General features: G+C 49.4%; 1 protein-coding gene across 1 annotated transcript in view; it reads left to right on the plus strand.

Annotated features, from left to right (window-relative positions):
- The first annotated feature begins 6,506 nt into the window (after nucleotides 1-6,506).
- The window catches only part of Oprd1 (opioid receptor delta 1), a 33,343-nt gene continuing 20,111 nt past the window's right edge, over nucleotides 6,507-19,738 (plus strand). The window contains exon 1 of the mRNA XM_041651954.1: nucleotides 6,507-6,887. Coding sequence (XP_041507888.1) covers nucleotides 6,661-6,887 — 227 coding nt within the window. The 5' untranslated portion in view covers nucleotides 6,507-6,660. The remainder of the gene's footprint in view (nucleotides 6,888-19,738) is intronic.

Below are 19,738 nucleotides of genomic sequence, written 5' to 3' on the forward strand. Positions count from 1 at the left end.
TTCCGGACAGAGTGAGCTCCCCATCACTTGTCTCTCTGACGTGAGACTGTCATTGTTAGGGTGTAGCGGTGATATGGTGTTAGCCAGTCAGATCAATATCCTTTAGTCTGTCAGTTGGTTTTCTTCCCCTAGAGAACCTTGACCAAAAGAGCCTGACCTTGTTGGGGTGTGTGGGGTTGTGGGAGTGTCAGCGAGGAGTCTACAAAGGAACTTGTATCATTTACTTGTTTATTTTGAGGTACTAGAGATCAAACCTTGGGCATACCTGCTAAGCACACATTCTATCACTGAATTATATACCCAACCCAGAAATCAAGCCATTAATTTGAATTTGAATTACACATTAAGAGTGCATATTAAGAGCCTAGAATAGTGACTTAACCTTTCAAGTGTTGGAAAATAATTTTTAAAAGTCCTGATGTTGGAGGGGGAGGAAAAGCATGGTTCATTGGATGAGTAGGGAGGAGCCTCAGAAGTCGGAAGAGCCCTTCTCTCCCGTGTCCCAGTTTTCCCCTTTGCACTAAATCTCCGAATGTACCAGGCTGTTGGAAATGAGGATGGTGATTAGCAGCATATAGGATCACAGAAAGCTCTTGTTTCACAAGTCCTCAGATGGCTGAGTGGGAAAGCCTGCGCGTGTGTGTGCATGAGGGGTGGGGTGTTCTCTAGTTGACGGTGGGGCAGAGATGGCTGCTGAGTACGCATGGAAGTGTGCATGCTCAGTACACATGGAAGTATGCATGGAAGTGTGCATGCTCAGTACACACGGAAGTATGCATGGAAGTGTGCATGCTCAGTATACACGGAAGTATGCATGGAAGTGTGCATGCTCAGTACACATGGAAGTATGCATGGAAGTGTGCATGCTCAGTATACACGGAAGTATGCATGGAAGTGTGCATGCTCAGTACATATGGAAGTATGCATGGAAGTGTGCATGCTCAGTATACACGGAAATATGCATGGAAGTGTGCATGCTCAGTACACATGGAAGTGTGAATGCTGAGTATACAGGGAAATATGCATGGAAAAGGCGTGCACCACCACACTGGGAGATCTTTTTTGTTTGTTGAATCTTTGCAGGAATTTATATGCACCATGTGTATACAATGTCCATGGAGGTCAGAAGAAGAGGGAGTCAGAACCTGTAGAATCAGCATGGAAGTGTGCATGCTGAGAAGTGTGCATGCTGAGTATGCATGGAAGTGTGCATGCTGAGTATGCATGGAAGTGTGCAAGCTGAATACGCATGGAAGTGTGCATGCTGAGTACGCATGGAAGTGTGCAAACTGAGTAAACATGGAAGTATGCATGGAAGTGTGCATGCTGAGAAGTGTGCATGCCGAGTATGCATGGAAGTGTGCATGCTGAGTATTCAGAGAATGAAGAGTGTGGCCTTGGGGGGCTTCTGATATGTTCATTAAAATATATATGGGAAGCATTTTAACAAATATTTCTTTCAGGTGTGTGTATGTGAGAGAGAGAGAGAGAGAGAGAGAGAGAGACAGAGACAGACAGAGACAGACAGAGAGAAAGAGACAGAGAGACCTTCAGTGTCTGAGTCTGAGTCTCCTGGGGTTGGAGTTACAGTCAGTTGTGAACTTCCCAACAAGGATGCTGGGAACCACATTTGGTTCTTTTTCAAGAACAATGCTGGCTTTTGACTGCTGAGCCATCTCTCTAGCCCCTGGCTCTGTTCTTTCTGGGAAAGAATAGATGCCTTGATAAATGACTCATGGGGGAGGGGGAGGAACTTTCCCTGCTAACTTCTTTTTTTTTAATTTCCTTTTTTTATATTTATTTATTATGTATACAATATTCTGTCTGTATGCCTGAAGGCCAGAAGAGGGCGCCAGACCTCTTTACAGATGGTTGTGAGCCACCATGTGGTTGCTGGGAATTGAACTCAGGACCTTTGGAAGAGCAGGCAATGCTCTTAACCACTGAGCCATCTCTCCAGCCCCCCTGCTAACTTCTCAGAGCCCAGGACATTACCCAAGAGCACAGAACCAAGAAGCCCCAATATGACCTTACTCCAATCTACCTCGGGATATTTATCATTTCAAATGACATTTCTTGAGCACCCAATATGACCAGCCCTTTCCTGGCTTCAGGAGATCAATCAGACTTGGTCATGATGGTGAAAAGATCATATAGCAAAGCTCCCATATGGGATAATTTAGTGTCAATCCTCAGTTTTCTTATCTGTAAAGTGGGACAATAATCAGACTCCACTGCTGAGTGGTGATGCCTGAATAAAGTACTCAGCACAGTACTTGGATCAAAGTAATGATGGTGTTGGGTCTTAGTCCCTGTTCTATGTGAAGAGACACAGTGATCATGGCAGCTCTTATAGAAGAAAGCTTCTCGTTAAAGCTGGCTTACAGTTTAGAGGTTTAGTCCATTTCATCATAGCATGGCAGCACACAGGCAGATATGGTGCTAGGGAAGGAGCTGAGCTCTGCATCTGGATCTGCAGGCAGTGGGAAGAGAGAGTCACTGTGCCTGGCTTGAGCTTCTGAAACTTCAAAGCCCATCCCTAGTGAAACACTTCTTCCAACAAGGCCACACCTCCTAATCCTTCTAAGTGGCGCCACTACTCCCTCATGAACCTATTTGGGCCATTCTTTTTAGTTGACTTGTTTGTGGTTTGAGACAGGGTTTCACTGGGTAGCCTTGGCTGTCCTGGAACTCACAATGTAGACCAGGCCTCAAACTCACAGAGATCTGGCTGCCTTTGCCTCCTGAGTGCTGGGATTAAAGGCGTGTGCCACCCTCCCACCCCCCAAGCATGGGCCACTCTTTTTCAGCCACTTCCAGGCTTTCTTTTGGGCCACCAACCAGATCCCAAATCATGACTTGGAGACTTATCATTAGTTATGAATGTGAGGCTCTATCTTATGCATGTCCCATTAACTCTTGTAACTTAATTGGGCCTGTTTTTCTTCATCTATATTTTGCCGAAGGGATTTTTACCTTTACTTCATTCTGTATGTCCTACTTTCCCTCCTCCTCCTCCTCCTCCTCCTTCTTCTTCTTCTTTTTTGGTTTTTCGAGACAGGGTTTCTTTGTGGCTTTGGAACCTGTCCTGGAACTAGCTCTGTAGACCAGGCTGGTCTCGAACTCACAGAGGTCCGCCTGCCTCTGCCTCCCGAGTGCTGGGATTAAAGGCGTGCGCCACCACCACCCGGCTCCCTGCTTCTTCTGTGTCTGCCTGGCTGGCCCCTGGTGTCTGCCTCTATTTCTCTCTTCTCTTATCTCTCATTCTTTCTCCAGCCTAAATTCTTCCTCCTATTTGTTCTCTCTGCCCACCAGTCCTGCCTAGCTACTGCCTAGCTATTGGCTCTTTGGCTTTTTATTAGGCCAATCAAGTGTCTTAAGCAGGCAAGATGAAACAGCAACACATCTTTACATAGTTAAACAAATGCAACACACTTTTACATAGGGTTTTTTTTTTTTTTTTTTTTTTTTTTTTTTTTTTTGGACAGGGTTTCTCTGTGTAACAGTCCTGGCTGTCCTGGAACTTGCTTTGTAGACCAGGCCGGCCTCGAACATGTTCACCTGCTTCTGCCTCCCAAGTGCTGCGGTTAAAGGCAAATGCCACCACTGCCTGACTTCTTGTTTTGTTTTTGACACCTTTACATAGTTAAAGTACTATTCCACTGCAGTTTGTATAGCCATTTCATCCTTCAAACCTTCCCTTGACTGCCAGGCACAGCGGCTCACATCTGTAATTCCAGCACTTGAGGGACACAGTCAGGAGGATTACCACAGCTTTGAGGCTAACCTAGTTTATATAGTGAATCCTAGGGCTATACAGTGTGACTTTATCTTTAAAAAAAAAAAAGCTGGACAGTGGTGGTACATCTTTAATCCCAGAACTTGGCAGACAGATCTCTGTGAGTTTGGGGCCAGCCTGGTTCTACAAAGCAAGTTCCAGGACAGCCAAGGCTACACACATAGGGAAACCCTGTGTCAAAAAACAAACAGGAAAACAAAAGCTGTCTCTTTGGAGGGTGTTGTGGAAAGGCTCATGAAACTCCCAAGAAATAAAAATGTAGGAAGCCCAGCAGACTTATGACAGACCCTGCGCTTCTTGGCTCAGGTCACGTAAACAGCAAAGAGTTGCTGGGGAGAGGAGATGTTTAGTGTTGTAGGTGCCTGAGAGCTGCACCAGGGATTTTCCTTAAGTTGTCATCCATGACTGGGTGGGGCTATTCTTGGTGATGTAACTGTCCTAGGCTTTCCTACTCCGGTAGGTAACCCTGCACCCAAGCTCCTGTAAGGAATTAAACAAATAACCAAACTAGATTTGGATAGATCTTGCTTTTTTGGTCTGTCCTTGCCCTCTCAGTCTGACTAGAAATAGACTTCCCAGGCATGCAATAGTTTGGTAGAGAGAATGTTCTGGAATGGCTGGAACTTTGAGGAAAAGGATGGCTTAGGATCTGGGTTGGAGAGTGAGTGTGTGAAGTCAGTTAAGACCCTGCCCCCTTCATTTGCTCTTATAGTAGCACAAAAGGTCCTTAAGTTGGTCTTGTTTTTAAGACAGGGTCTCACTGGACAGCCCTAGCTGGCCTGGAACTGGCTGTGCCGACCTGACTGGCTTTGGATTCATAGAGATCCACCTGCCTTTGCCTCCCAAGTGCTGGGATTAAAGGCGTGCACCACCACCCTGGGAGATCTCTTTTGTTTGTTGAATCTTTGCAGGAATTTCTATACTCCATGTGTATGCAATGTCCGTGGAGGCCAGAAGAGGTGGGGTCAGAACCCCTAGAATCAGAGTACAGACTGTTGAGCACCACCACATGGGTGTTGGGAAACTGAACCCCAGTCCTCTGCAGGAGCAGCAAGTGCTCTTAACGACCGAGCCGTCCGTCTCTCCAGCCCCACTCAAGTTGCTGGTCTTAGATAGGGTTTCGATTGTTGTGATAAGAAGCAAACAGACAAAAAAACCAAAACAACAACAGCAACGAAAACCAACCAGGACCAAAAGCAACTAGGGGAGGAAAGGGTTTAACTGGTTTGCCCTTCCATGTCAGTCACAGCCCCTCCTCTAAGGGACTCAAGGCAGGAACTTGGAGGCAGGAACTGAAGCAGAAGCCACAGAGGAAGCTGCTTACTGACTTGCTCAGCTTGCTTTCGAATACAACCCAGGGGTGGCACCCCGCCCCCACATCTTTCATCCATCAAGAGAATGGCCCACAGACCTGCCTACAGGCCAAATCTGATGAGTCATTTTCTCAATTAAGATTTCCTCTGCCCAGATATGGCTAGTCAAATCGAGGGCAACAAACAAACCAACCCAGCACAGGGTCTGTAATATCCGGCCCATCACGGAGCTCCATTTTCTCTCCAGCTCACTTCCTGCTGGTGTCCCCGGATGTCTTCAGTCCTTAGGACTGGAGGTCCTTTGTATTTGTGTTTCCCTTTTTTTTCTAGAACGCTCATCCTGATTTATTCCATAAATTAATCTCCCCCACTTCTAAATTCACACATCACCTCAAGTGTCAGTTCCTTAGGAAATCTATCCCGACCCCGCCTTTCACTGCCATGCCCCCTTTCTCAACTAGGGCCTCATTAAGTGTGAGGTTTAGAGTTAATGCAGGCTTCCCCTCTGCACTGTAAGCCCCTGGGAGCCGTCCTTCATCTGATTATGTACACCAGTGTGCCTGCCTCTTAGGTTAGGCACCCTCGGAGAATCTGGGAGCTAATGAACGGGGCATAAAAAGGCATGGCTGATAATGGATGTTTGTGGATCGCTTTCCCTCTCTCTTCAGTTTCCACTTATCGCTGAAGCATTCTGCTAGCTCAGAGCACAGATCCGGACAGGAAAGTCGTGTTTCTAGTAACTCACACCCGACTGTCTTGATAGTCGTCGTGATCTATTTAGCTTGACGGGGTGAGACGCCAGTGACCTTGAAGGGGTTACTGCCAACTCCTATGCAAGTCCTTCCAGACTCAGGTGGGCCCATTTCCAGTGTCTCCCCTGGAGTTGTAGCTGGTTTTATGAACTCATTAGGATCCGACCGGCTTTGTTTTTGCCTCTCGGTCAGGAATCACTTGAATTGTTTTGGGAGAAGACATGGCGAGGAGTAGAGCGCACACAACACCGAGTATCGGAAAAGAAATCTGAGTTTTCTTTATTCCGTTGTCTCCATCTCCCCCAAACCCTATGAAGGCACCAGGGAAATTTTCATCTTGCAGATACAGAGACTGAACCTGAGAGCGCTTAAGCGACTCGCTCAAGGTTACTTCCCTAGTCTGTGCAGAGGCGGGAGGTGGGATTCGCATCCAGGTTCTTCTGACTCCAAAGTGGCACGGGGGTGGGGCGCGAGGTCAGTCCGGACCGGGGCGCCTGGAGCCTGCAGAGCCCAGCGAGGGAGCGCGCGGGAGGCCTCTCCTGCCCAGCCCCCGTGCCGGTGGTGCAGCGCCCGCCCCCGATAGCGGGCGCAGACTGGCGGCCGCCTCCGAGCCACGTGGTGCGGCGGCTCGGGGCTCCCGGGGCTTGGGGCGAGCGAAGCGGGCGGCCAGCTGGGCGGAGGGGGCGGGAGCGAGCGCTGCAGCCTGCGGCGTCGGGGCCGTGGCCTCCGCTGTCCGCGCGCCACTCGCTGGGTCCCTGCGCCCAGGGCGCACGGTGGAGACGGACGCGGCGGCGTCATGGAGCCGGTGCCCTCTGCCCGTGCGGAGCTGCAGTCCCCGCTCCTCGCCAACACCTCGGACGCCTACCCCAGCGCCTTCCCCAGCGCGAGCGCCAACGCGTCGGGGCCGCCAGGCGCTCGGAGCGCCTCATCCCTCGCCCTAGCCATCGCCATCACCGCGCTCTACTCTGCTGTGTGCGCGGTGGGGCTGCTGGGCAACGTGCTTGTCATGTTTGGCATCGTCCGGTGAGTCAGCCGAGGGCGCTGCGGGTTTTGTCCCTGGGTCAGTGTGGACACTACGTTTTGCAGACCCGGATCCCCAACCCCGACTCCCGGGTTCCTGCCTGTCCCGCACACAGAGGCCAAGTCCTTTGAGGTGAGGACAGGGCTCGAGTGTGTGTGTGTGTGTGTGTGTGTGTGTGTGTGTGTGTGCGCGCTTGCACTAGCCTAACTACATTTAATCATCCTTGACATTCCTTTGCTTCTGCATCAGAGAAGTGGGGTAGAGATTAGCCACACTTTGTGACCGTGCAATTTGACAGGAGGAGTGTGTGTGTGTGTGTGTATTTGGTTCTCAGGGAAACCTCACAGGGAGTTCCACACCCTGCCTTGGGTCTTCAGAGCATACAGTAGGGTCAGGATCCATTTTGTAGGGACCCTTCCCAAACCACCTTTAGTAGTCATCTTTTGTGGTTGTTTTGGCAGTGTGGGCTTGTCCCAAACCATCCATTTGTAATTCTGTATGAGATCGTATTTGAATTGTTTCTTGTCAAACCTCTAAAGCTCCTAGGTGAGGGAGCCACCCGGGATGGCTTTGGGCGCCTGTCTTTGCCCTGTTTGGCCTCTAGTAGCCCCATGGTTCCTGCCAACTGGTCGTGGGTTCCCTCTTCCCTTTCCCAGAGGCCATGTGGTCAGGAACTTCGGCTATGATTCAGGGCAGGCTATCCTCTTTGAGGCCTGGGCTACAGAACGAGTTCAAGGCCAGCTAGAGAATATAGCAAGACCCTGAGAGAGGCAGGATGTGGCTCAGTTGACAGAGAGCTTGTGTAGCTTGCAGAAATCCCTGGGTTCAATGCCCAGCACACCATAAACTGGTGTGGTGGTCCAGGGCTGTAATCCCAGCCCCAGGGGCATGGAAGCAGAAGGCTCAGAAGCCAGAAGTCAGCTCTTGTTACACAGAGAGCTGGAAGCCAGCCTAGGATAACGGACTTGGAGTAAATGGACAGAGCGCTTGCCCACCAACACGCAACAAGGAATACGGCTAAGTTAACGAAGTAAACCATTTTTAAATCAGGGCACAGTGATGGCAGCATGCAGACGAAAGGTTTGGTTGACCCCTCTGTATGCTGCTAAAGTGCCAGGGGCTGCTGGGAAGAGTCCTCAGCCACACCTTTGAGACTTAGGAGCGCTAAAGCTTGTCTTGTTTAGAGAGGTTCAGTATGTGTTCCTTGCCTCTGTTCCCTGTCTTGCTCAGATTAGGGGTTCAGATCTTGTACTCCCAGTCAGAAGACATTCTAGAAAGAGGATACGGTGCTGAGGTAAAGGTCACAACTGTGGGTCAGGTGGTACCCAGTTTCTACTGCCTCTTCAACGTGTCCTACTGATGTGGCTGTGGCCAAATAGCTCAACTTTCCTGAGCCTCGTGTACCTCATTTGAGAAAGTACTGCTGTTGGGAAGATTAAGTGGAGCGATGCAGGGAATGGCCTAATGGCAGGTCCTGGAATGTACTAGGCCTTCAGTGTGTGCTGGGGGCTGGGATTAGCCAGCACATCAGCAGCTTCTGCAGTGAGCAGCTGCTGAGGCCTCGTTGTCTATGGTTTCCTTGTTGGTCCCTCTCTCCTGTCCTGCAAGGGTACACATTTAGTCAGTCATCAGATTGTTGATGTTAATCATTGCCATGCCTGTCCAGTCTCAGGTTCGTTTTGTTTTGTTTCTAACACAGCCTTGGCTGGTCTGAAAGTTAATGTGTAGAGCCAGGCTGGCCTTGAAATCATCTCGTAGAGTCGCACCTGCCTTGGTCTCCCAAGTGCTGGAATTAAAGGCGTGCACCACCACTCCTGGCCACTGGAGCTTCTGATGCCCAGACTCTGAGCCCAAGCCTCCGTTGGCCTCTAGCTCCTAACAGCCATACTCCAGGGTTCCCAGGTTAGATGCTACCCCAGGATCAAATGCAGCTTTCTAGGGCTGTGGGATCCAGGGCAGGGAGGTGATGCCTGGACTGAGTGGTGAAGGAGGAGCTGCATTTGGTTTAGGGTGAGGTAGGGTGGAGCATCTTAGGCCGAGGAACAGCAAAGACAGAGAGAGGTCCGGTAGGGAGCAGGGACTTTCACTGGGGTCTGGGTGATCAGAAAGTAGAGAAGCTGCAGGACAAAGGCATAAAAAGCCGCAACAGTAGTGTCCTTCTCCCTGGGGTTATTAGAAGTGTCTGCTGTGTTCTGAGCTTCAGTAGGGCCTAGGAGCCAGTGATGAATCTACCAGCCTAGTGTTTGTCTTCCAGAACGTCCAAGAGGGAGCAGATGCTGCAGGAGCTCCGTGGACCCTAGGCAATAGAAGGAGTTGACCTGGGGAGGGGGGTGTGGGGAGGAGGAGTGAGAACTTGAGGAGAGTCTCGGAGACAGACCAAGGTGGATGTGTTAGGGACAGACAGCGTGCTGGGGCTCTGGCTGCTAATCTGAATGTGGAATTGGAGTCTGGACAGGTTCTTGGGCCCATGCTAAGGCCAGCGATGCTTTGGAAGTCAGGGGGATGTCTGTGGAGGGGGAGATCCGTAAAGAATGCAAGAGGATGCATTTGGTAAAGGGGCACACTGAATGGTCAGACAGTGAGTGTCGGGGAATTGGAGCCTGGTGCCAGGCAATGGGAGGAGCCCTGTGACCCTGTACAGGTAACCCAAACCCCCGCCTCCCACTTCTAGGGCCTCTCTCTGAAACTCAAGCCTGCTGGACCTAACAGGAAGGCAGAAACTAGACTGATGACTTTGGATGAAACCAAACAGGAGGAGGGCAGAGTGAGCAGCAGCAAGAGCCTGCTGGCCTGGCTCAGATTCTGCCATTTCCTAGGTCTTAGGATCATTCCCTGGGGAGCCTGTGTGACTCACAGACACAGCTGAGTGAGTGGGCAGAGTCACCAAGGACACCAAAGTCTCTCCTGAGCTTCTCCTGGGCTCCAGGGATTCTCCAGCCTGCACACAGTTCTGCAGCGGGGCTTTCTATTCTCATTCATCACCCAGGACATGGGCGCGGAGGCAGCAAGCTCAGCTGTGACGGGGCCTCCTGTAGCCAAGGCTGGTCCCAATTTGCTATGTGGTTGAGGATGAACGTGAACTTCTCATCTTTCTGTCTCGGGCTCACCAAGTGCTGGGGTTACAGACAAACACACCCCGCGGAGACTCAGTTCTTTGTGAGCCCCCAAACCATCCTTAACCACTTTGCCTGTGCTAGGCTTGAGATGGCACAGAGAGGGGAGGTCAGGGTGTACAAATCTCCGAGGCCTCAGTGGGTGATACCAGAAGCCAAAGCCCAATATCAGGGCAGACTGACGTTTCCAAAGAGAGGGAGCTTTAACAATACATACATTATTTCTCTCTGCCTCAGGGCTCTCCTCTGTGGAAGGGGAGGATGGTAGACCCTTGAAGGATCTGACTGTGGAGGGGAGGGGTAAGGCTTTCCTCTCATTCACTGTGTTGATGTTTATTAAGTTTCAGAGGAGCTCAGGGTGGATGCTACAGGAAAAGCTTATCAGGTCAATATTAGAAGCTTTCATTTATAATAAAGATAACTAGATAGTTACTTCAGGACTTAAGGAGATGTTCTAGCAGAGCTTGATATTACCCACAATCCTACTGCAGAGAAAAGCTTAGTCATTTATGTGCATTTCTTTACCATCTCTGCTTCTGTACACACACACACACACACGAACTCACAGAGACACAAATCCACAGACACTTACAAACACACACACACATGAGCTCACACAGAGAGACACAAACGAACCCGCAGACACAAAAACACACACACAAAGAGATACAAACACGCGTGCACACACACAAACACGCATGTGCATGCACACACAAGCTCACACAGAGAGACACAACCCCACAGACACATACAGAAACACACACATGCGGGCACACACATCTCTGCAGGAACACACGCACACGCACATGAACTTCCACAGAGAGACACGGACACACAGACACATACATAAACACACACATACACACACATGTCTTCATGAAATTAGGATCACGAAGTAAAATTAGGATCCGGGTATATGGATTTTGTAAGATTGTGTGTGTGAAGGTAATAGAAGGTTTTTACTCTGTAGCCTACACTCGCCTTCTAAGAGTTATCTGCCTTCTAAGGAGCCTGAGATACAGAATTGAAACCTTGTTTCAAATTAACAAGACCAAAGGGAGAAGAGAAACAGTTTTTAAAAAGCTGCTATGGGACTGGAGAGATGGTTCAGTGTTAAGAGCACTGGCTGCTCTTCCAGAGGACCCAGGTTCCATTCCCAGCTCCCACATGGCAGCTCACAACTGTCTGTGACTCCAGTTCCAAAGGATTCAACTGACCCCTCTTCTGGCCTCTGAGGGTACTGCATGAGTATGGTGCACAGATAAACTAGCTGGCACAAAACCCACTCAAACACAAAAGATAGGGGGCTGGAGAGATGGCTCAGTGGTTAAGAGCATTGCCTGCTCTTCCTAAAGGTCCCGAGTTCAATTCCCAGCAACCACATGGTGGCTCACAACCATCTGTAATGGGGTCTGGTGCCGTCTTCTGGCCTGTAGGCATACACAGACAGAATATTGTATACATAATAAATAAATAAATATTAAAAAAACCCACAAAAGATAAAAACAAATATTTTCAAAAAGTCCATGGATTTTTTGGTTGTTGTTTTGGTTGAGACAGGGTTTCTCTGTGTAGCCCTGGACTCACTCTGTAGACCAGGTTGGCCTTGAATTCACTGAGATCTTCCAGCCTCTGCTTCCTGAGTGCTAGAATTAAAGGCAAATGCCACAACCACCCAGCTGCTATTTTTATTTTTTAAGGATCTATTTATTTTATTTTATTTTGTGGGTGTAAGTATTTGCCTTCGTGAATGTCTGTGTACCATGTGCATTCCTGGTGTCCAAGGGGGACAGAAGAGGATGTCAAATCTCTTGAAACTGGAATTAACAAATGGTTGTGAACCTCCATGTGGGTGCTGGGAACCGAACCTAGGTCCTCTGCAACACCAGCAAGTGCTTCTAACCTCAGGGCCGTCTTTCCGGTTCTGTCACTGTAATTTTCTTTCATTTTTTAATTAGATTTATTTATTTATTTATTTTTACATGTGGGTGCTTTGCTTGCATGTTTGTATGTGTGCCACGTCCATGCCTAGTACACGTGGAGGCCGGGAGAGGGTATCACATCATCTGAAACTGTAATTACAGATGGTTGAGAACCACCCAGTGGCTGCTGGGAATTGGGTCCGGGGCCTGCAGGAACAGGAGCTCTTCAATGCTGAGTCATCTGTCCAGTGTAGAGGCGGTTGGCTAGGAGCTTCTTTTTAATTTTTATTTTCTTAATTTCTGGTGTGTGTGTGTGTGTGTGTGTGTGTGTGTGCGCGCGCACATGTGCCCAAGGAGGCCAGGAGAGGGCATCAGATCCCCCTGGAGCTGGAGTTACAGGCAGTTGTGAGCTGCTTGATGTGGGTGGGCTGTGGGAACTGAACTTGGGTCCTCTGAAAGAGCAGCATGGGTTCCTTAACCACTGAGCTAGCTCTCCACCCCCTCCCTAATTTCTTCTACCATCATGGCAGTCTACATGGCGTTCCCATGAGTATTTGGAATATGTGTGATTTGTATACCCCTCCCACTGTTTCTGTATAGACCCCCCCCCCCCCCGTCAGAGCCCTTTAAGGATGAAGTGGCTGCTGTCCTGTGGCTGCTGCCCTCTAAGGGGCTTCCTGTGGCGGAAGGGATAAAGCAGACCCCAGAAAGCCGCTGGGTGCAAATATGGTGTCCGAGGTTCAGACAGATGGAGAACAAAAGGGAAGCAAAAATTCAGGCCTCGCCCACCGCAGCTGGGATTGCAAGAATGAGTCTTCACCAGCTGTGACCTAAGGGCTCATCCCCTGCACACACACACACACCCTTGCCAGATGTCTGGACTTTGAGAGGCTAGGGCAAAGCATGATTTCATTAGACTCAGGATCCTGGGACTTTGAAATCAAATTGGCTCCCCAGAATATCTTCACAGCACCGGAAGGAGGGTAATCGCAGGGTAGAACAGACAGCCTGGCTTAAATTAGCGAGTTACCAACGTGCAGGCTGTTCGGTCCCGTTTCCAGTTGGAGGCTATGGGGTGGGGTGGGGTGGTTGCCTGTGTTCCACTGATTTATAGCTTCCAGTGCAGCTGCAGAAATCAACGGCTTTGTCTCAGGCTGGGAAGGCTGTGTGAAGAAGAAGCGGCTTGTCCCCCACAGCCTTCTGAGTCTCTGTGATGAGCGAGGAGAAAGAACTTCAGCTTCAAAGTCCTAGGGCGTCAGAAGTCCTACTCAGGAGCTGCCAGAGGTTCAGTGGTTAAGAGCCCTTGCTGAGCGGGCCGTGGTGGCTCATGCCTTTAATCTTGGTACTCAGGAGGCAGAGGAAGATGGATCTCTGAGTTTGAGGCAGCCTGGTCTACAGAGAGAGTTCCAGGATAGTCAGGGATACACAGAGAAACCCTGTCTTGAAAAACAAACAACAACAACAAGAAGCCTCCCCCCAAACAAGCAAAAACCAGAAAGCAACAATAACAGTCGGGCAGTGGTGGCGCACACCTTTAATCTCAGTACTCAGAGGCAGGGACAGGTGGATCTCTGTGAGTTCGAGACTAGCCTGTTCTACAAGAGCAAGTTCCAGGACAGGCTCCAAAGCTACAGAGAAACCCTGTCTCAAAAAACAAAACAAAACATAACAAAACAACAATAACAACAACAAAAAAACCCTTGCTGCTTTTCCGGAGGACACTTTCGTTCTTAGCACCAAACCTGACAGCTCACAGTACCCTGTAACTCTAGCCCCAGGGAGTCTGCCATGTTCTTTTGACCTCTGCAGGCTCCTGTACACATGTGTGAACACACACATCCACAGATACATACACACCAATAATTTTTTATTCTTTTTTAGGATTTTATTGTTTTTATTTATGTGTTTGAATATTTGCCCCATGTGTGTTCACACCACTTGCCTGTCTGGTGACGTCAGAACTCAGAAGAGCATCAGATTTTCAGAAACCGGAAGCACAGATGATCGGCAAGCCATCTTTTGGGTGCTGGGAATCAAACCCAAGCCCTCTGGAAGAGCAACCAGTGCCTTTTTGTTTTTTGTTTTTAGAGACAGGGATTCTCTGTAGCTTTGGAGCCTGTCCTGGAACTCACTCTGAAGACCAGGCTGGGCTTTGAACTCACAGAGATCTGCCTGCCTCTGCCTCCCAAGTGCTGAGATTAAAAGTGTGCGCCACCACTGCCTGGTTTGCAGCCAGTGCTTTTAAACACTCGGCTGTCTCTCCAGCCCTATACCTCATTTTTAAAAAATCTTAAAAAAACGGTAACATAAACCTCAGCTGGACTCACGCCTTTGCTCTACTATTTGGGAGGCAGAGGCAGGTGAATCTCTGTTGAGTTCCAAGCCAGCCACAACTACATACAGAATGAGACCCTGCCCCACAGAACAGAACCCCAAACAACTGCAACAAAGGAAGGGCATGTCTCCTTCCTCTGCAGAAGTAACTCTGTCACCAAATGCAAAGCTTTGGAAAATGGAGGACTGTGGTGGAGCACTTTATTAATTTAAGAAATTTAAAACTATGTTTATGTTTATTCAGAGGTTGGAGAGATGTCTCAGTGATTAGGACTGCTTACTGCTAGAGTGGAGGACTCGGTTAGGTTCCCAGCATCCACATGGGGATTCCTAACTTCTGTAAGTTCAGTGCCAAGGGCTCTGATGCCCTTTTCAGGCCTCCACAGGCCGCTGCACACACATGGTGCACATAAATTCACACAGACACAACACATACATACACATAAATTCAAAATTTTTTAAAGTATATTTTTATTGTTTATCTTGCATAGGGGATAGCATGCATTAAAAAAAGGAAGAAAGAAAGAAAGAAAAGAAAAAGGAAGCGGTTTTTGAGATGGGGAAATGGCTCAGCAGTTCAGAGCACTGGCTGCTCTTCTAGAGGACACGGGTTCAATTCCCAGCACCCATATGGTGGCTCACAATTGTTTGTAATTGTTTCAGGAGATTGGATGCCCTCTTTGGCTTCCACGGGCACCAGGTATGTGTGTGGTGCGCAGACATACATGCAGGCAAAACACCCATATACAAAGAACAAAAATTAATAATTGTGTTAAAATTTTAAAAACAAGATTAAAAATGTAGAAGAAGTGAGTTCAGCCGGGTGGTGAACCTTTAATTCCAGCACTCGGGAGACAGAGGCAGGCGGATCTTTTTGTGTTCGAGGCCAGCCTGGTCTACAGAGCTAGTTCTAAATGGACAGCCAGGGCTGTTACACAGAGAAACCCTACCTTAAAAACAAACAAACAAACAAACAAAAAAAGTGAGTGAGTTTTTTTTTTTTAAATATTTATTTATTATGTATACAATAGTCTGTCTGCATGTATGCCTGAAGGCCAGAAGAGGGCGCCAGACCTCTTTACAGATGGTTGTGAGCCACCATGTGGTTGCTGGGAATTGAACTCAGGACCTTTGGAAGAGCAGGCAATGCTCTTAACCACTGAGCCATCTCTCCAGCTCCGAGTGAGTTCTTTTAAAAAAAATTTTTTTTTATTGCCCGCACGCATGCGCAGGAACGGGCGCTTGGCGCCAGAAGCGAGAGCCCCTCGGGGCTCGCGGCCCCCCCCCCCCTCACCGGGTCAGTGAAAAAACGATGAGAGTAGTGGTATTTCACCGGCGGGATCCCCGTCCCCGGAGGACCGGCCTCCCACTTATAAAATTTTTTTGAGACAGAGTCTCACTTAGGTCACACTGCCCTCTGACGCCCTATGTAATGGGATGGACCTGATTTTCCTCCTAAACCTCCCAAGTGGAAGTCCTGGGACTGTTGCTATGTACAGCACAGCAGTTTAAGCAGTGCTGGAATGTATAGGGCAGTTCTGGGGGCTGTTGACTCTATCACCCAGACAGGTAGAATTTTCCTGGGGCAGCGCCAGCAGCTGGAGAGGCAGATGAACGGGTTCGGATCCAAGTCTTTGTGTTCAGCTAGCTGAGCCTGTTTTCTCATCCATGAGCCGGGTACAACAGGACAATGTCTTCATTGCCAGCAGGTGGGACTTTCCCATCAGCCGCTCTTCCTGAGTCTAAAGCCCACCTCAGTGGGCAGTGACAGACACACCGCCCCTGTCCTCCAGGGAGCTACTGTTCTAGTAGAGAAAAGATAGACAATCAGTTAGCCAGCAAAAGACCAGACTCAGGGCTAGGGACGTAGTTTAGTTGGGAAAATGCTTGCCTAGTGTCCTGGGTTCAAATCCCAGGTTGTTACCAGTCATGAGTGGTGGTATATAGTTGCAGTCTCAGCCCTCGGGAAATAGAGGTTCAGAAGGTCAGGCTGTGGGGGCTAGGCAAACACCATCCACTGTAGTGACATTTTGTTTGTGATCTAACAAAGTTGTGCAGAGCTAAGCCACTAGTTAGCCATAGAAGCCAGCTCTCAGGAGATAGAGGCAGATGGATCTCTGTGAGTTCAAGGCCACCCTGGGCTACACGAGATTGAATCAGTTTCTAAGAGAAACAGAGCTCACACCTTTGACCCCAGCACTTGGGGTCACAGGCCTTTAATCCCAGCACTAGGGAGGTGGACACAGGTGTGATATGGCTGGACAGAGAGAGAGGAATGTAAGGCAGGAGACCGGGGCTCAGTGCAGAGAGAGGCAGTCTAAGGATTCATAGAGACAGATGCAGCCTGAAGTTATGTAGAGACAGCAGCAGTCTGGGGATTTGTAGAGATAGGATCGCCCCTCTGGGCTGAGCATTGGTAGAGGTAAGAACTCTCTAGTGGTTGGCTGTTCTGCTTCCCTGATTTTTCAGCATTAACCCTTATATCTGACTCTGGGGTTTTATTATGAAGAACAATTAGAATTCATGCCACAGTCCACAGGCAATGAATCAAGGAAGCTAAAAACAGGCATGGCAGATGCTGTGCTGGGGGTGCAGCAGGTGAGCAGAGGCCCGCGGCTGGGAGGGAGTGTGTTCCGGCAGAAGGCGGTAACAACGATGCTTGCATGCTTGCGTGACCTCAGCACCGGGCCTGACCCCTACGGGAAGACTTGGTTCTGTGATGCCGGTGGGCTGCTTGTCCAACACTTCGGATTCAGGGACAAAGATTAAGTAAAGAGAGAAGCTGCAGCTCCTGGCCAAGCCAGATGACCCTGCAGGACCTGTGGGGGAGCATCTGCTTCCCATGGTTACAAATGCTTATCTTGCCAGAGTCCTGTGTCTGGTGATTTTCCATTGCTCTCTGGGGGAACAAGCGGAGCCACTAGATGAGCAGGTAGCTATGAGGCACCCCTCCTACTTCCTTAGACCTGGTCACCCCGGGTCACCTAGGGCAGCCTAGCAAAGCCCAGCGTGGTGGCAAATGCATCCCAACTATGCTTTCCTGCTCAGATGCTGGCTTAGAAAACCCAAGACACTGATTCTCCCTTAACCTTCCCAACACTCCTGTTTAGCAGGAACAATTTTGTATGCCCTTCACAGGCAAGGAAGCTAAGACTCACAGAGGAGAGACATTTGTCCCAGGATACCCTGCCAGTGTCTGATGGCAGAGCCCCCTTACTCTTGACATTCTGTCATGATGCTTTTATAACCTTGACCCCCACAACACAGCCCATGTGTGAGGAGACCCTAATTCACTGGCCCTGAGGTTAGCCTGAGTCCTTACTAGTTCTGCTTCTATCATTGAAAAAGAACCCGTGGGCTACCGTTCTGGGGGGCTCCAGTGGTTGTGGGGTGCGGGTAGTTGAGTCTGGTAGAACAGTTGCCGGGTTGGAAACCCTCCAGCAAAGCTGCTGCATTCCACAGGAGACTGATTCTTCTTCTAGGGGAAGGAAGATCTCAGTGTTGTTCTAAAAAACCGTAAAAACCGTATTTAATTCAATTTATTTTTATGGGGGGGGCATCTTCCCCAACATGGGTCAGAGGTCAGCTTTGTGGAGTCAATTCTTCCACCTTTACCTGGGTTCCGAGAGTCGAACTGAGGTTGTCGGGCTTGCATTGTTGGGAGGAAGGCACCGTTATCCTCCGAGCCATCTCGGAGGCCCTCAGTGTTGTTCTGGTTGGGGGAGGGATTCTGGTGATCAAGGTTAACTTATCCTTCACTCGGCTCAGCTGATGATGAAGTCCTTGCCAGCCAAACCTGCAGTGTAGCTGAGCTGGGGCACAAAACGAAAGGTTAGATGGTGCTGTGTGGCCTTGGGCAAGTTCCTTTGCTTCTCTGAGCCCCAGTCTCCCAGCCGCCTAGTTCTGGGGCAGTGCTCACTACCATTGAGTTTTGTCAAGATTAAATGCAATGATGTCATTCAGGTACCTCCCAGTTATCACCACTTAGAAGAGGGCGATGGAGTGACAGTGGTGAAGAACTTTCTAGTCTTGTCAGACGATGCCTGGCATTTAGAAACACTGTTCCCCTTTTAAAAGAGGTTCAGAATTTGTAGCCGGGCAGTTGTGACAGACGCCTTTAATCCCAGGACTTGGGAGGCAGAGGCAGGTGGATCTCTGTGAGTTCAATGCCAACTTGGTCTATAGAGCAAGTACCAGGACAGGCTTCAAAGCTACACAAAGAAACCTTGTCTTGAGGAGGGGAAAAAGAATGTCCCACCTCGTACTTGTCCCTAAGATCAGGCAAATACTGTGACTTGGAACAAGACTCCTAGTTGCCCATGACTCCCAGGAAGTCCACTGAGCAGAGAAACCTTGGGTGAAGGCCTTATGGCATATATATGGCAAATCTCCATACACTTGGCTTTCTGAAAACTGGGATTAAAGGCATGCACCGCCACACCTGACTGGCCTCACACTCTTCTGGTACTATAGGTGGGTGCCACGTGTCCTCCGGGATCTATTTTGGACATTCCCTATGCCCCTATCTTACCCTGTCCACCTCATGAAGCCCCCCTGCCCCTCCCACCAGACACCGTATTTGGTCGTTTCCACCATCTAAACACCTCACTCACAATGGGAATTTTCAGCAGGTGGAGCCTTGGGAGACACCTTCAAACAATAGCAGAAACAGAGACAAAAACTTGTGCTTCCCAGGTTGGGGAGATGGTTCAGCACCCACACAAATGCTGGTTGTGACAGCATCTTCTGTAACCCTAGTGCTGGACAGAGGCAGACAGGCAGACCTAGCTGACCAGTGAACTCCAAGTTCATTGAGATACCCTGTCCCCAAAACTAAGATAGAGAGCAACAGAGAAAGATCCTGGAATTGACCTCTAACCTTCACACGCAGATGGTTACGTAGATGGCAAGATTTTATAGTGGTATCCACACTCTTTGTTTCCCTCTTTCTGGCACCTCCTCCCCTTATGGCCCCTTCTCTGTTTCTGATTCCTCCTCCCCTTATGGCCCCTCCTCCCTTTCTAGCTCCTTCTCCCTTTCTGGCTTCCCTCCCTCCCTCTTCTGGCTTCTTCTCTACCCTCCTCCCTCCCTCTGGCTTTTCCTCCCTCTGGCTTCTCCTACCTTTCAGGTTTCTCTTCCCTTTTTGGCTACTCCTTCTCACTGACTTCTCCTCCCTCTGGCTTCTCTTCCCTCCCTCTGGCTTCTCCTACCTTTCTGGCTTCTCCTCCCTTTCTGGCTACTCCTTCTCACTGTCTTCTCCTCCTTTTCCGGCTTCTTCTCCCTTTAACTTCTCCTCCCTTTCTCCCTTCCTGTAGCTTCTCCTCCCTTTCTCTCTGGCTTCCTGTAGAGAACAGAAACTGCTTCCTCCATTCCTGTTCCTAGCTAGGTCCCTGACCCTAAGAAGCCATCGTTAAATAGTTCTTACCTCTCTAACTGGCACTTGGTTCCCTCTGTAGCTGCTGAGCTCTACAATAGAAGCCCACA

This window comes from Microtus oregoni, unplaced genomic scaffold, assembly GCF_018167655.1.
Source record: "Microtus oregoni isolate MIOR12 unplaced genomic scaffold, Mior012 000005F_ref0000423, whole genome shotgun sequence".
Taxonomy (NCBI): Eukaryota; Metazoa; Chordata; class Mammalia; order Rodentia; family Cricetidae; genus Microtus; species Microtus oregoni.